At 43.6% G+C, this 17,634-nt stretch overlaps 2 protein-coding genes across 2 annotated transcripts in view; both read right to left on the bottom strand.

The window, feature by feature from the left end:
- gucy2f (guanylate cyclase 2F, retinal) overlaps positions 1-14,612 on the bottom strand; it is a gene marked incomplete at both ends in the record, with an annotated part of 33,449 nt that extends 18,837 nt beyond the window's left edge. The window contains one exon of the mRNA XM_083773100.1: positions 13,871-14,612. Coding sequence (XP_083629226.1) covers positions 13,871-14,612 — 742 coding nt within the window. The remainder of the gene's footprint in view (positions 1-13,870) is intronic.
- The window catches only part of siae (sialic acid acetylesterase), a 301,364-nt gene that overhangs the window by 169,074 nt on the left and 114,656 nt on the right, over positions 1-17,634 (bottom strand). The gene's annotated exons all lie outside the window — the stretch shown is intronic.

Raw genomic sequence — 17,634 nt, 5'->3', positions numbered from 1 at the left:
CACATACAGTAAAGTAAAGTATTTGGTACAAACCGTGTGTGATATGTGAATTTAGTTGACCATGCAATGTGGTCCTATAAGTCTTGTGTGTGTTTGCTCTCTGTGTCATTTCCAGTTGCCATTGCCTGAACGCGGACAACAAGATACAACTTGTGAAATGAGTAGCAATTCTACATTACTTTCTGTACACCAGATGATTGTCAGGATTTGAACATTCAAGACCTTATAAATGGGCTGCCTGCTGTCTGTTGTCTGGGGTTTTGTTTTTATGCATTTCTGACAAAAGGTCAATTCAGTCAGTAGGCTATAACTCAACACATTGAATTAACATAATACATAACATAGTTAAACTACTAGACAAGTGCATTTATTAGAGCACAAATCTCAGCCAGGACCTCCCTCTGTTTTCTGTCTATATCATGTGATGACAATGTTGTTGTTGTATGAAAAGGCATGGGGGATTCAGGGGGAAGGGGTAAATGTCTGCCATGACTCATGACATCATTATGGCGTAACCACAGTTGGAGACACATCTTTGAACAGTGAACATTATTGAAAAGTAGTGTGGCAATTGTCACTAGGGAAAACATGATGTTATAAGCCTAAATTCCAATTCATAGTACAGACGTAGCATACATGAACTGGAAGGGGCAGACTGGAAGCAAAAGCCTGGGAATTTTAATGACATTTGTTATTTATATAAGTATGAGGAAGCCAAACCCTCTGATCACAGTGTATCACGTGAATGGAAGGAACCAAGCGTGATTATGGGACTATATAAGTACCTTATCTTTTGTAAGCCACTAGAATTTAGAGTTACGTTGCACGCACACGCTGGGTAAATAGTATGTGTACTGCACACACACACACTCTCACTTTTCAGTTAAAGTCCCCCCACGTTGCGATACAGAAGTCCACAAAGTGTACTGTGAACCCATGTGTCTGCAGTGACACTGCGTTGTACGCAGCTGTTTTGTGTTGCAGCGTATGCGCGCGTGCGTGTGTAGTGTTCGTCTTGTTCTTCTATTGTGTAGTGTGTAAGCAAGTGTGTGTAAGTAGCGTGTTGAATGGCATTTTTCTGGGCTTGTTTTCATAGACCTGGCGACAGTGCTATAAAGAGCCGATGTGAAAAATTCCAGGCAAAGGTTTTTCCATGGCCTCTAGGGAGTTGGCATACAAAGTTATCCATAGATCCATGCAGTTAGAGGTTAAAAACACTTTTCGGCGAGTTATAGCGCCACCATGAGGCTGAGTTGAAAATTTTCATGTGGCATTTCTTCCTCGGCCTAGTGGGAATGTGCGTGCACAATTTCACGGAAATCACACGATGTGTTCATGATTTGGAGCATTTTGTTTGAAACTGAGCACTCCTGCGAACTTTGGAAGCCAATCTTAGCCAATCAGGATGGAGTCTGAGAAATCTGAAAGACCCGTTTCGTTGAATGGCTCTAGAGAGACTGTGTACCAATTTGCATGATATTTGGACAAAATCTGTAGGTGTACTGTCCAAAAAATTGTTTTGCACAAAGCAGCCTCCTGGTGGCGCTATAACAGGCCGTTCTGGAAATTCTGGGGCAGAGGTTCATTGTTGGCATCCAGGGAGTGTGTGTGCAAAATTTGACATCGACCAGGTTAACGGTGCCGAAGATTAGCTGTTCACAGACAGACGGACGGACACACACACACACGGACAAACGGACTGAGTGCAAAACATACTCTCTCCCCATGCCTTCGGCCTGGTGGAGACAAAAATAATATGTGACTCCAGCGGTTATGAATTTACATCTAGGTCAGGATAATCGAATCCATGCAGTGGCCATAAAGTTTAACCCAACCTGTTCACCAGACAAAACATCTGGATGGAATTTCTGCTCCTGCCTCCTGGTGTTGGCTAAAATAGCCAAACAGTGAGCACTGGAGCCACAGGCTTACTGTAAGTAGGTCACCACTTTGGATGGATCTGTATCGGGGAACATAATATGACGATCACAATTCGGAGAGGTAGGGTAGGCTACACATTGTTTATAGACAAGCTGGCAGAGACGGGCACCAAGAATGTCTGTACTTCTTCTCCCTAGTCCCTGCCTGTCAGCTGTCCTGCTCCTGCTGACCACAGCTAGTGTTTAAAACCAATTTTAAACATTTTCTGTGCCCAGAAATAAACACTTTGGTGGACACAGCCTAGGCAGCCTAGTCAATGATGGCACCACCTGCATACATGGACATGCACTTTTGTATCATTGCAGGCCTCAGGTAGGCCTATACTTTATCCTCGCGTAACCAGGCTTTCCACTTCCAGGAAAGCCTTGTCTGTGTAAAAACTAGAAAAAGTGCCCTTCTGGGCACAGGTCTCCACCAGGAGGATAGGAGTGTTTGTAAATAATTACTTGAGTAAGCATAAGAAAGTATGTAGTAGAGTTAATATTAATACAATCTGAATTATTATTTAAACTAGAGAGACTGTGTACCAATTTGCGCGATGTTTGGACAAAATCTGTAGGTGTACTGTGCAAAAACTTGTTTTGCACAAAGCGGCCTCCTGGTGGCGCTATAACAGGCCGTTCTGGAAATTCAGAGGTTCATCGTTGGCATCCAGGGAGTGTGTGTGCAAAATTTGGCATCGACCGGGTTAACCCTTTTACTGCTGCCATTTATTGAGAAATTAGGACCTAATTCATGCCAGCATTTTTTTAATTTGAGCTCTTATTTTGAAAAGCCACATTTTGCCTCAACCGGAAGTGAGCTTATCCCTGCCAGCTTTACGTTGCCAAGACAACCTTTGTTTACATGATCGAAAAATGCCGGTACATTTTTGCACTCCACAACGTCGGCTCGTGCCGTCAAAGAAACGCTGTTTTGACCAAAAATGCCATCTGGGACAAGGAATAGGAGATACAGGCGATTGAAAGAAACGGATAGAATGGATTCTTATGGCGACGGTGAATTAATATGAACGATCCAGTGCAGTGCTAACAACAGTGCTAGCTAACCGGCTAACGTGAGTAGCATTATGGCTTGATCAATCATATGCACTAATAAAGGGCAATTGCCGAAGGGCTTCGGCAATGGCAGCAAGCGTTAATATCAAATTAATGCTTCAATTGCCGAAGGGCTTCGGCAATGGCAGGAAGACGGTTAACGGTGCCGGAGATTAGCTGCTCACGGACACACACACGGACGGACGGACACACGGACGGACGGACGGAGTGCAAAACATACTCTCCCCCCATGCCTTCGGCCTGGTGGAGACAAAAAGCATAGTGCGAGTCACGCTTTTATTTGGAAGGTAGGAAAGGAAGTTCCAGATTGAGGGTTCCGGCCTGATGACTACAAAACAACGACTACAACATGATGTAACAATATAATCCGCTCCCGACCGGATTATAAACCCAACTAGAAAAAGTTGGGAGTCTGAGAAATCTGAAAGACCGGTTTCGTTGAATGGCTCTAGAGAGACTGTGTACCAATTTGCGTGATGTTTGGACAAAATCTGTAGGTGTACTGTGCAAAAACTTGTTTTGCACAAAGCGGCCTCCTGGTGGCGCTATAACAGGCCGCTCTGGAAAGTTTGGGGCAGAGGTTCATCGTTGGCATCCAGGGAGTGTGTGTGCAAAATTTGGCATCGACCGGGTTAACGGTGGCCGAGATTAGCTGCTCACGGACACACACACACACACGGACGGACGGACGGACGGACGGACGGACGGACGGAGTGCAAAACATACTCTCCCGGGGTCTCCCCCCATGCCTTCGGCCTGGTGGAGACAAACATACTCTCCCCCCATGCCTTCGGCCTGGTGGAGACAAACATACTCTCCCCCCATGCCTTCGGCCTGGTGGAGACAAACATACTCTCCCCCCATGCCTTCGGCCTGGTGGAGACAAACATACTCTCCCCCCATGCCTTCGGCCTGGTGGAGACAAACATACTCTCCCCCCATGCCTTCGGCCTGGTGGAGACAAAAATGAATGCTCCCTGCAGGCTAGGTATACTTAGTTAATGAACTGGTGGGTGTGGCCACAAAAAACATAATTTTAACACTTTTTGGAGATAAAAAAAATAATAATAATCCTCCTTAGTATAATCATAGTACCTGATGCAATTTAGGGGAGGGGAAATCACGGCACTCCATCTTTCACTTTAGAGATTTTGTATGTAATTGTTGGTATTTTGGTATCATGGGTGTACTATTGTCGGTTGTTTTGTAATGCATGTCAAAGTTGTGTCATTTTATCCTGCTTCTTGGCTAGTTCCCACATGAAAAAGGGACTTTATATCAATGTGTTTTTGCTGATTAAATATAATAATTATATAATAATATATATATTTATTTATTTTACTCGAGTGAGAATTGAACCCATGACCTCAGGGTGGACATTCCAATGAACATGAAAGTGGACAAAATAAACGTATTATGTGTATGCTGCAATGTCAAATGTAACATGCCAGGTCATGTCCCTTTGACACACTCCATTTGCGAGTCCTTTGCAAGAGGAAGTAAGAACTTGCCGCCATAAACTGACAAACAAACAAATAAAATCAAACTCTCTCCATTGACTTGACCATTTGACTTACAACAGCTCTGAAGTGAATGTCCACAGACATTAAGACTGTAGTAGTTTAGGAGGTTTTGGGGACTACAGTCATGTTTTTGCGACCATAGGTCGCACTTACTATGAAAACCTGCATATCCATATGTTAGTCATGCCTCTATATATGGTCACGCTTCGAGTCGTGACATCTCGCCTCCATATATGGTCACGCCTCGTGACTTCATGCCTTGTGACACGTCATGCCACCATATATGGCCATCTCCATATATGAAGATCACGACACTGACCTCATCTAACCCTGGATAACCATACATGGAGAAGACTGGATCATCACCTAGATCTGCCTATACAGTATGGAGCCGGCCAGCAACTCATCTGACCTCAAACCTCAAACCCTTAGATCTCCATATATGGAGCTGACCTGTTCTGACATTCCATATGTTGATCTGACCTCATTAAACCCTGTAAACTCAAGACACTCTCCAAATATGGCGGCCAATGCAGAATTCATTCCATATGTTGATGACCCCCCCATGCCAAAGCGCCGGCGCTCCTCCAGCAGTCTGCCGTCCCAGGGGGATTCCCAGGGGGGATGCGACCTCACCCTTCTCGCCCTCAGGGCGTCTTACTGCTGGTAAATGTATACAGTGTTAATCAAACACGCGCTTGCAGCGAACTGTGTCTCACTTCAACTTCAACTTGCTCTCGTGCTCGGGTAGGGCTTGGTCCATGTAGACAACTTATGACACTATACACCAGTAAGACGCCTGAGGGCGAGAAGCGTGCACGGCTGCACGCATCCTTGAAATAGTCATCCACGCACTAATATCATCCCGGTTAGACTGCTATAATGCCCTCTACACTTAGCCTGGTTAATAAACCAGACTAATATCGCACGGACCGCGGGATATTAGTCTGGGGAGGCTCAGCTTGGATTTCATTTCCAGGGGGGCGGGTTGAAACATTTTCTCTTTGACGCAATTGGTCAGAGCTACTGTCAGTCAAAGGTCTCAAGCATTGAAAGTCACTGTACCAAAGCCCGCCCATATTGCATATCGTGTCCCGATTGGCCGCCCCATTTCTCTGGTGTAGGAAATGGGCGTACAATTGAGCCTCTCCAGACCGTAATCCGCCGGCAGGCAATTTATTTTTGCCAACGGCTGATTCCGTCTGGTTTATTAACCAGGCTACTCTACACTGGGATTAGTCAGTCACCCCTGTCCCGTCTACAACTTGTTCAAAATGCAGCAGCCAGACTCCTGACCGGCACCAGGAGGAGAGATCACATCACCCCTGTGCTGGACTCTCCACTGGCTGCCGGTCCGGTTAATGGGCTGGCCCCCTCCTACTGTACATCACCGACCTCCTATCCTATCCCCCCTCTACCAGGACCCTCAGGTCAGCAGACAGGGGTCTCTTAGGGGTTCTGGACACGAAAAAGAGTCTTTTAAATCACAACTTAAAACATTTTTATATTCACAAGCCTTTGCATCACCGACATGATCTTGCACCTTTCCTTTTAGATTACTTTGTCTTATTTGCCTGTTGTTCTATTATTGACGTCTTCTGTACTGTACTGTACTGTACTGTACTGTACTGTACTGTACTGTACTGTACTGTACTGTACTGTACTGTACTGTACTGTACTGTACTGTACTGTATTGCATTTTATTGTATTGTACTCCACTATATTCTGCCTTGTGAAGCACTTTGGTACAATGAGAGTTGTTTTTAAATGTGCTATATAAATAAATTTGATTTGATTTGATCCGCGTCGTTGGCGGCAGACTGCTGGGAGAGTGCTGGGTGTCAGACCAACATGGAATGAATTCTGTACTGGCCATATAAGGAGCATGTCTTGAGTGTACAGGGTTGGATGAGGTCAGGTCAACATATGGAATGTCAGAACAGGTCAGCTCCATACAGTATATGGAGATCTAAGGGTGGTAGCGGGGACATTCTCTTGAGTGTACACGGTTTGATGAGGGCCCAGGCATAGGCCGGGCCTTCATTTTCGGGCCTGTTGAGAACTCTAGTTTTCACCGGCTGCCGAGTGCGGCTGCACTAATAACTTTGGGGCAGGCCAGGAATCCTGAAGAAGATCCTAGTGATCGAAACGTTGAATCAATAAACCAGTGGAGCTGACTCTATTTCTTCCTGATGTTACGTGATGTCACGATGACCTGGACACCATATATGGGGGCTTGCCTGGGGTGAACAACCAACCAACCAACACACTGACAGGAAATGCACAATTCCATAGTAAATGCGACCTGCGGTCACAACTATACTTGTTCACACAGCTGCCTATTCGCCATTGCGCCTATTCATACTGCAGTTTTATAAGGTGACCCCCGAAACGGTGGTTAGTAAAAACATAGATATCTGTTTGTGTTTTGTTTCCACCGCGGCGTGATGTCATGTTGTGGTTTTCGTAGGTCATCCTTATCACCTAAAACTGGAGTATGAGGCCTTTAAAGTGAAATAGTGCATCCGATATAAGGAGATGCACTATTTCACTATGCACTAGAATAGATGCACTAGATCGGGCCTATCTTCTACAGAACCTTTGAATAGTAACAAAGCCCTGAACTGGAGGTTTACGGAATGCACTGAAGTCTATGAGCCTTCGTCACTATTTTGAGTTGTACATGAACCATGTTTACCGTTTAGTTTAGTTTATTTGATCATCCTTCAGTTTCAAATACAATATTTAAAGACAATGAATGTAAGCCGTTGAAAACAGAACAAAACCGAAAAACATGAAGATGATCAAAAGGAGTAGGCAGAAGCAAAAAGCTTATAAATGCCTATCCTACTTACAGAACATGAAACGTAATACTCATTACATTAACGAGAATTTCACCCTACACCAAACCCCCCCCCCCCCCCAGTGTCACCGTAGAGATAGCATTACATGACCGTTAGATTACACATTATAATTGTTGTTTTTATCCCTATTCACGTTACCCTCATTGATCATTATCATTTATGTTGTTGCTGAGTAATGTCATTTGGTTCACACATTTTTTTATGTTACCATATATACAATAATATTAGTTAATTAATTATTAATAATTACAGCACTAATTACTTATCAAAAACCTGTACAAAGAAGTATCATGCATTTCTGCCCCCTCATTGACTCTCCAATATAAGGCTCCGATAGGCATAGGTCAGCAGGTTCAGCCCAGCATGCATTGGGTGATGAGTGGAGCTTAATACCGGAGAAAGGGGAGGCTGCAGACCTGGAGCACATCAACACTATTGAACACCCTTTACCTCTGTGTTTTGGTTAAAACAATATTGAACCAATGAAAAGTATTACAAAGCGCTTTTGACAAAACCAGCTAACTCCTCTGACAATATATAAAGTAATTTCCAAAAAAACAAGCATTTTGAAGTAAGCTGGTTTCTGCCCGACAGCAGAGATAGGCTATAGGCCTACAGAATATGGCCCAGCCAGATAACATTTTATGTGAGAAATAGGCCATGCAATTGCTAAGTATTGATTCAATTTCACATTTACAATGGCCAGTTTATTTTTATTTATCTATTTTTAACAATATTGAAGAGCATAAATAGGTATCATAAATACTTTTTGGGGCTTTTGTATGCCTATTGATAGGTAGATATAGTACTGTGACAGGAAATGGGGAGAGAGATGGGAGGGTGACACACAGCAACGGTCGTCGGGATCGGGACTCGAATCCGCGACACGCTGTCAGGCTGGATTATCTGCCTAGGTGCCTGGACCGGCGTGGACCGCTAAGCCGGCCCAAAGTAGTCTCATTTAATATAATTGTCAAGTACGAGTGCAATTGTGCAATTCAAAATAGATTAGCTGGCACCCTATCAGCAGTGACGGATCAACCCCTCTCAAGGCCCTGGTGCTTCACCAAATCAAAAGGCCCTACAGATTCAGCCAATTAATTAGTTAATTAATTAACATGCATGCGTTCAGCGCATATTCACCACAGGCACTGGGCAGTGGGCACAGCCTTTCCAACTTCAGTCTCTGCTAAACTATTATGTAAGGACTAGGAGATTACTTTATGGTTATTAATACAGTCATTAACAAGAAACATTGCATGGCGGGAAAAAACAATGCTATTCAGGTCCTGAGCTTACAAGCTAAACAAAAAGCTGCCTGCCTCCTTAAAGGCCCGCTGACACGCCCCTCGGGAGATAAGAACGGCTATCAAACAATGCTATCATGATGATGACGTCAGAGTGTGACTCAAATATCTTATGTACCACAACATTGTTCAAGTGAACTGTGTGTTTATGCTTGTTCATTGTAATAATCAATATCGCTATGATGATTTATCGCCGCGTCGCTCCGCATGACAACATGTAGTCTAGCCCGTCTCAGATGCCCATCTCACCGCCTACACAGAGACCAATCTGCAATCGCACTCTTGGCCAGCCCGTCCCTCAGCCCAGAGAATGCAGGAAATTCAAAATAAAATCTAAATGGATCCACGGGACGAAATCTTTTCGAGTTTTCACCTCCTCCATCATGCCCGAAGAGCAGTGGTGTGCACAGATAGACACTAGGGGGTGCTAGAGCACCCCCTGCCCTTTTGGCAATTTTGCTCTTAAAAAAAAAAATCTTAATTTGTAGTGTGTGGACCATGGTGACATTGATCAAACCTTGATAAAAAAAAACGCTTCTACTATATTATTTAGGCCCCCACAATCTAAAGCCATGTTTCTATGTCAGTAGTTCTTCGATAAAAAAAGCAGACCTACAAGCTCGTAGCGCGCCGCTCGTAGCGCGCCACTCGGTGGCGCGCTATGAGCTTGTAGATCTGCTATTTTTCAATAGCTAAAGCACCAAAATGGGTTCCCGCCCCAAAATGCGCTGCACAAGGTGCCCTTTTTTCACTTGAGCACCTGCCCCTCTAAATGTCTGTGCACGCCACTGCCGAAGAGAGAGAGGCATTCTGAAGCCGCGGACAACCGGGGCTGTGTGTGTACACGTGTGTGTGTGTGTGTGTGTGTGTGTGTGTGTGTGAGTGAGTGAGTGAGTGAGTGAGTGAGTGAGTGAGTGAGTGAGTGAGTGAGTGAGTGAGTGAGAGAGAGAGAGAGAGAGAGAGAGAGAGAGAGAGAGAGAGAGAGAGCCCCGCTCCCCCAGAGAGGCTCATGATCTCGGCAAGACTATGCCTCAACTCGGCTCGGACAACCAGGCCGATAATTCATTGAACAATGTTGTGGTAACTAACTACGGTATAACAGAGTGAGAGGGGTGTACATGTCAGCCTGCGGCTGAGAGGGGAAGAAAGAAAGGGAAGAGAACAGTAATCGCGCTGCGGGGCTGATGGGCTCTCAGAGCGGCCAGACAACAGCAGACAGTCCGTAGTCGCGCTGCGGGGCTCAGAGCTCTCAGAGCGGGCAGACAGGGGTGTTGGCGACCGGGGGAACGTGGGACTCGAGTCCGAAATTTGCGCTTATGCTGCAGTTCCCCTAAAAAACCCCACGCCAACCTCAATTGCATTCTAACTAAGAGTTTCGGGCGAAAATTACATTTATAGCCAATATGACGCTAAATGTACAGTCAAAAACGCTAGCCTGAACTAGTAGCCACTTGCTGCTAGCGCCGTAGCCCTGTTTCAAACTGTTTTCAGTCAGACCACGTGATGTACTGTACCACCCATATTAATTTCGGGGCGTGTCATTGGACCTTTAATAGGAGAATGTATTACAGAACCGGACGGTTGAGAAAGACTTTGAAAAGCTCCACTTCTGGTGTTAATACCGTTTTTCAGATTTACTAAAGTCACCATCTCTGTTCTGGCAAGACTGGCATGGAACAGATTAATTATTGACGACAATGCAACCAAGTTGTGGGTGCAACGTCACTGAAAACTTTCATAATAGCAATTAAATTAATTTACTCACGAGTGCTGAAATCGTGAAATGGAGGATGTAAGAACACACTTTTGTTGGTTTAGAGCAGGGTAAATATGAAGTTTTGCGCCAAGGTCTTGTGTTTATATTCCTTTTGGCTTACATATAGAGGGTCGCAGTCCCTCCCCCTTTCAGAAAAACGAGTGGCCCAGGAAATGAAAACCCAATGCATTCTCCCATAGGCATTTCTTATTTAATTTATTTAAAGACCTTTTAAGCGCCGTACGAAGCCAACTCTTGTCATGACAAATCATGACAACACACAATTTTTCGGCCAAACAAAGAATTAGAAAGTAGAAAAAACCGGCAGGTTACAAACAACACTTTTTTTGTTGTTTTTCTTCTTTGTAATTATTTGTTTGGCCCGAAAAATTGTGTGTGTTGTCATGATTTGTCACGACAAGAGTTGGCTTCGTACAGCGCTTAAAAGGTCTTTAAATAAATTAAATAAGAAATGCCTATGGGAGAATGCATTGGGTTTTCATTTCCTGGGCCACTTGTTTTTCTGAAAGGGGGAGGGACTGCGACGCTCTATAGGAACCAACCAAGGGAAAATCAACTGCTACAGAAACTGTCGGACGACCAAAAACACTAGCGGGGGTTCCTGTGTTGCATTATATTTTTCGACAGAAGCAACAGCTGTACCTATAGTCTCGTACCGGGCCCTGGCGCTTAAGCTCCACTAAATTACATTGTTAATCCGGGCCTGCCTATCAGTATGTAACTCAGGTGGCACTGAGTCAACAGCCTTGCCATCATATTGCTTGGTGCGGGCACTCGCTCTGCTAGCGCCTCACTTGGGCATACCTGGAGGGCTCAAGCCTGCTTTTTTTCTGTGGCTGCCTTGTTTTCAAATTATGTAAAGATCTGGATCAAAATGTTATCAGAATTATTTGGGGTATTACCTAGGTGAAGTAGAGGTTATAGGGATGTGCATGCATGGGCAGTCAACTAAATGGTTAAACGTTGCTGCCTCTACTAAATGTTTACTAAACTTTTATTCTGCTTTTATTCTGCCAAAAGACATGGGCCTCATGCGCCAACCGTTCTTAAGAAGTTCTTAAGAGGAAATTTGTTCTTAGACCCACTTAGGAGGTTTTTAAGAAGGTTTTGGGATCCCTCAATGTTTTCTTAGCTGTCATTTGTTCGTAGGTAAGAACAGAATCTACGCACACTGTGGAGCACTCTTAGGGTGCCTTTTTTGTTCTTAAGTGCCATCTGAAAACATAAAGGAAAAACAGCGCCCTCTGCATGATGCTCAACGTTTGGTCTGAGGACCTCAAGGGGTCCTTGAGGAAGTTCAAGGCAGTCCACAGCAAAATATGGGACATTTTACCACTTTAACCCATTTTATACTTTGAAAATAGCCAATCTACAAGCTCACAACGTGTCCCATTTTGAGCTTGTAGATCGGCTATTTTTGAAATATTTTGATAAATCTTCAAAACATTTCCCTAGCAGAAAACATGTCAATTTGGGGGTCCTTGACATGAAAATGTGGGACCACAACTTTATAGTTTTCAACAGGCCTGACAATTCCATTCCAACCCAAACAGACCAGTTTAGTTGAAGGCAAGCACCATACCAACCCCGGGCCATCACCCCCCCCCCCCCCTTTCACTCAACTTTATTTCTGTGTGTGAGGTCCTGTGATTTCTGTGTGCTGCAATCACACACAGCTGTGACTGCAGGCAAGGCCATGGAGTCATGCAAAACCACACCCACCTGGGTGAACACAGGTAGGAAAATGAATTCCCAATGCCTTATATGGGATTGGTGGGGCGGTTCCCTATGGTAATTAGGATGCTAATTATGATATGTGGGGCGTCTAAATGATGATAATTTGAATGAACTTGCACACCCCAAAGTTACGAGGATTTGGATTCATCATCATAAGAACATGCGAACAATGCTGCCTACTTAAGAACGTTTCATGAATCTGACTGGACTTCTCTTAGGAATTCACTTAGGAAGAAATGTAAGAGGAAAAGTTAGGAACTTATTGGCACATGAGGCTGTTTGGAAATTAAACTCCCAGAGCTATTGTCAGAGCATCTCTCTTTCAACATCCTTAAAAGACCACTTCCCCCATTTTCAACCTTATGCTCATATAATTGCGCCTCACTAATATTCATTACTTGCGCAAGCAGAGCGCGCAAGTAATAGTTTTCGTCCATGTCGCCGTTTGATGCCATGCCAGCGTATGACATAATGACTACTTGTGCTTGATATGGCAGTGGTGTCAGATTACATACACGTATACATGGGGGCATTACCTTTAATCCTCCCGACACTAAAACATATCGTCATTACGTCACCATCGGAAACCAATTACACCCTGGCATTGGGTCCTTTAATCCACATCTTTATACGTTATCATTGAGAGCTAGTTATACCAGTTATACCCTGATGTCATTATGCTGCTACGATACATACGCATCAAACGGGGCATATGCAAAGTAACCACAGTATACCGCTAATCAACTTACACATCACATATACATATACATAGAGGCATTTCCTTTAATCCACCCGACACTGATCGACATATCGTACTTGCGCACTCTGCTTGCACACTAGTAGGCCATTTATGGCCTACTTGTGTGCAACAAGCAAGTATAGGCACTCGACAGAGTGCAGTTCTAGTTATAAGATGCCACCATGTCTGTCTACTCACTCTACATTACAGGAATGTGTCAGAGCCTCAGAGCCTACCAGTGACATCATCAGTTGGCATCATTGTTTGTCATTTAAAACAAGATGTCAAACTTTTTGATTCCGCCAGGCCGAAGGCATGGCCGAGACTGTGTTTTGTTCGTTTGTGTGACAAGACACGATTAGAGATCGGCCTGTTATAGCGCCACCAGTAATATATATATATTTGGACAGATCATGTAAATCGGTGCACAGTATCTCTATAGTCAAACCAAACAGGTCTTCCTGATTGGCTAATGGCTTCCAAAGTTTGCAGGAGTGGTCCGTTTGGAACAAAATGCCTCAAATCATGAACACAGTTCGTGATTGCTGTGAAACTTTGCACGCACATTGCCACTAGGCCAAGGAAAAAATGTCACCCTACATTTTTCAAATAGTGCAGTAATATATAACTAAACTATAATGCCTAAACTTAAACTCCAACTCTGGCTGTTCATACAATGCATTGTTGATTTTGACAACACAATCTAAGACAGCCTGTTTATTTGTTTTCCATTGCTCACAAGACAGTAGTGAGATACCCACTGATAGAATATCAGATGCCAGGAGACTATATGTTCTCCTTCCTTGGATGCAAGCATTCGTTTTTTATACTTCCCAAAGAGTTAAGACATCCCTCAATCTGATTCATCGTCGTCACATGTTCTAGCCAACATGTCTCCTTAAATTATTCATTATGCAGACTCACCCTTTATCTTTCCTGCAGCGTGGATTCTTCTCAGTGTTCTCTCAATCTCAGTGTCGTTTATCCCAATAGAGGTTACTATACCAACAGGAAGTCCCATATTCCGGAGAGCACTGGCCACATTACTGGCAGTTTCCATCCATATATCCTCATTGGAAGACACTACCCCAACGTTGGCCCAACTGAAGAATTTCAACACAGTGAATAAGATTTTTGTGGGGGATGGCAAAGTCCTGGCAAATGTTGGGAAGCCAACGATTCGGTCCAGCTCATAGTTGATGCAGCCATAAGAAAAGATAGCCTTATCCCAGTTCTTGGCCAGAAGTGAAGCCGCGTTACAATAACCCGGGTTTGTGGGTCCCACAAAAGCATCAGCTATCTTCTCATAATAGATAAAGGTGGTGAGAGCTTGCGAGGTCCCGCATGGCTCTTGAAGAATAATAAAGTCCATTTTCAGACCCAGATCTAAACTGTAGTCCTCATTTATTCTGCCCACAGCCAGTTTGGCTGCCGCAGTTGGTAGGGCCCGGGAGTAAATTGGGTCGCAGTTCCAGGGCCCAAGAACACCCACTTTGAATATTATACATCGGACGCAACATGGAAACATCAAAATTCCAAGGAGAATCCATAGCATAAAATTATGCAATGGCAATATTGCAAGATTATTCCTTCGGATCACAGGTATACATGGATAGTTGGAAAACTCCCATAACGCCCTTTTAAAGTTTTCAGGAAGATGTTGCATTTTCTTCCTTCCAGGATATCCTTAATAGTGAATGTTTATATTCACTATAGCATGGTCAGATGAGTCCAAAGACACCTACAAAACAGATCAACATAATTTATTATAGGAGTCCAATGAATCAAAAAATGTGTAATATTTAATATGAACTAAAAGTGTAATCTTACCATGTCTGGCACGCCTGGACAGCTTCGAGCTCCGAAGAGAATCTTACAACTGCCCACTCCGACTTTCTCACGCAATTCCCACTTCACCATTCCAAACATCTAGTCACACTGAACTCAACTCAAAAGGTTTATTCTCACGAATCTCACCACAAGTCATGATGTTGAGATAGGCTGAGCGACAGGCAAATCTTCAATGTGTTGCGTTCAGAGACCACTTCAGCACCCTGGAGAGCTACTTATGTCCCACAGTTTAGTTGTTCGCAAACAGGTCCACTCCACTCGCAGGCAACATCTCCCAGGTTGAAAAGGAACCATAACAGACCTATCGGTCAATTTACACTTTACACAATTTCGCTTTCTCTAGTTAGTCTCTTACAGGGATAAAATAAAATACTTCCCAATAACGATTGTTTCCCCACAGTGTTGAGTTAACCGGTCCAAACATTGGAAATGGAAAAGTAATAAAAAAACATTCAAATAATCTATAAGATATATATTAATTAATAAGAAAGCAGGTCTAGATGGGCTCTAGGCCCATTCAATCCCTTCAAAGTGACCTGAGAGCATGTCGATCGTAGGCGCAGACTCATTAACCTAATCCATATTCTGTAAGGCACAATATAAGAGGATTGACAGCATAGGCTACATACTGTAGGCTGGGGTTGGGGAGAAACTAAACCTTGCTATAAGGAAGAAGTGAATACTTTTCCCACCCCACTCGCAACATAAATCATCAGATATTAAGATTAACTGATGATAACATGATAAAAACGACACAGACAAATGCAAACTCAAAGTTCAGCCGAGGCTTTTTACCATGGAGACACCTTGTTGCACGAAGACACCTGAACCGCGCCTTAATTGGTCAAATATACCAACTGCACGGTCTCTGCAGTTTTAAATGAATTTGCACCTTGGTGGGCAGGGAGTAATTAGAGATAACGAAGGGTTATCCCAGCCAAGGAGCCCCATGAGCTTTTCATATCTGTGTGTGTCAGTCTTTTTCAGCTCTTTTGACACCACCACCCGGGAAACTGCAGCATGAGCAGAGTGTTCACTCCAAAACTTCTAGGCTACAACCTAAGAATGAACACTGGTGTCAGTTTAAAGGACTGAATAATTTGATTTAGCAGTGGTTCCCAAAGTGGGGTCCGGGGACCCCCAGGAGTCCTTGAGGGAGTTCCAGGGGGTACCCAGCTAAATGATAGTTTGGAACCAAATGGACCCTTATGGGTCTGTAACTCTGAGAGTCTCCAAATGTACACTCTCAGAGTTAAACTAACATTGATTTTACTATATAAATTGGGGTCCCAGAGATCGAAATGCCATTAAATGGGGGAGTCCATAGACTAATGCATGTCAAATTGGGGGTCCTTGAAATTAAACTGGCTGAGAATCACTACTAGAGCCGTAAAAGTCTTCTCTTATGGGGGTCCCTGGCATGTCTTTTCAAATGGGGTTCTGCGGGATAATTGGTGTCAATTTGGGGGTCCTTGACGTGAAAATGTTTGGGAACCACTGACTTACAGGATCAAATAATAGCATTTTTAGTCAAGTTATAACCCATTTTTAGACAGACGTCTAATAGCTGACTATTGCTCAGTGGATTGTGGTGGTTAGGATGTATGTACTAGGTGTGAAATGTCGTAACATCTAAGTAAATTAATAATATTTGGAAAAGTCAACATTTAGACAAAGGCAGGCATGCTTCACATCATTGTCACGCACTGACACCAGGGCAGGCTATCACCATTCCACCTTTGTTGACCCATATCCCATAAGCTGATGAGCCTCTTAAATGTAACACCTTGTTCAACATCCAAGAATAGGAGGAGGAGAAAAATGAGGCTCAGCAGAACACCACCCCTGCTGTGAATGGACACCAATGGGCACCCGTGAGTCGTGACCAGTAGCCTATACTGCACTGTCACGCCATACTCCCCCTGATTGCTCCTACTTTTGTTCAAGGTATAGGAGCAGTCTGGAAGTGTACTCTTGTGTACACTTGCATGCCATAAGTTACCAGACAGCCATGGCCCATTGGTGCTACTACCATAGTGGGGTCCTCTCTGCATTCAGTCTAACATCGACATAGTCATAGAGCATACCTGTAAGAATAACTAGAACATATTCTCATCCATTTCATCTCTATACATTACATATACATATTTTGTACCATTTTCAATTGTCCATCCATCCTGCCTGGTAATTGGCATGCTGTAAATGCTGGACTCCCGTTTATCCCTTTTGGTGCAGAACAGTAGGTAAAGTATATCCTTAACATATTATGCTAAAATCTGGCCTATATGATGTCAAGGATCTAGCCGATGATGCATACATCCTGCAGACAATGAGAGTATTGTCCTGCAAAAGCACTTGCAATCCACTAAATAAACAAGAGTATACAAATGTACTGTACTGTACTGTACTGTACTGTACTGTACTGTACTGTACTGTACTGTACTGTACTGTACTGTACTGTACTGTACTGTACTGTACTGTACTGTACCGTACCGAATTCATTTTACAGTGACACACAACTCAACTAAAAATGTGTGTACAAGAGCATCACAGAGGTCATCTCAAAGGAGCTGAGAAAGGTAACTGATGTTGATGTACTTTGTCCAATTATGGACAATAATTTCTGATACAGGGGCAGTTTATTCTGACACAGTATCCGAGGCAAAGGATCATGACCTCCATATCCTCACAAACAATGACTGTAGTTTGATATCCATACAGCTCAGAATGGACAAGCTCATATAATTCGTTTATATAATATATTTATATATAGACTGTCTTAGGCACACAAACCTACTGTATGGATACCATATTCTGATAATGACAAAAACCCTGAT

Source organism: Protomyctophum parallelum, assembly GCF_964188405.1.
Source record: "Protomyctophum parallelum genome assembly, chromosome: 9".
NCBI classification, from domain to species: Eukaryota; Metazoa; Chordata; class Actinopteri; order Myctophiformes; family Myctophidae; genus Protomyctophum; species Protomyctophum parallelum.
This window is presented reverse-complemented; position numbering and strand designations above follow the sequence as displayed.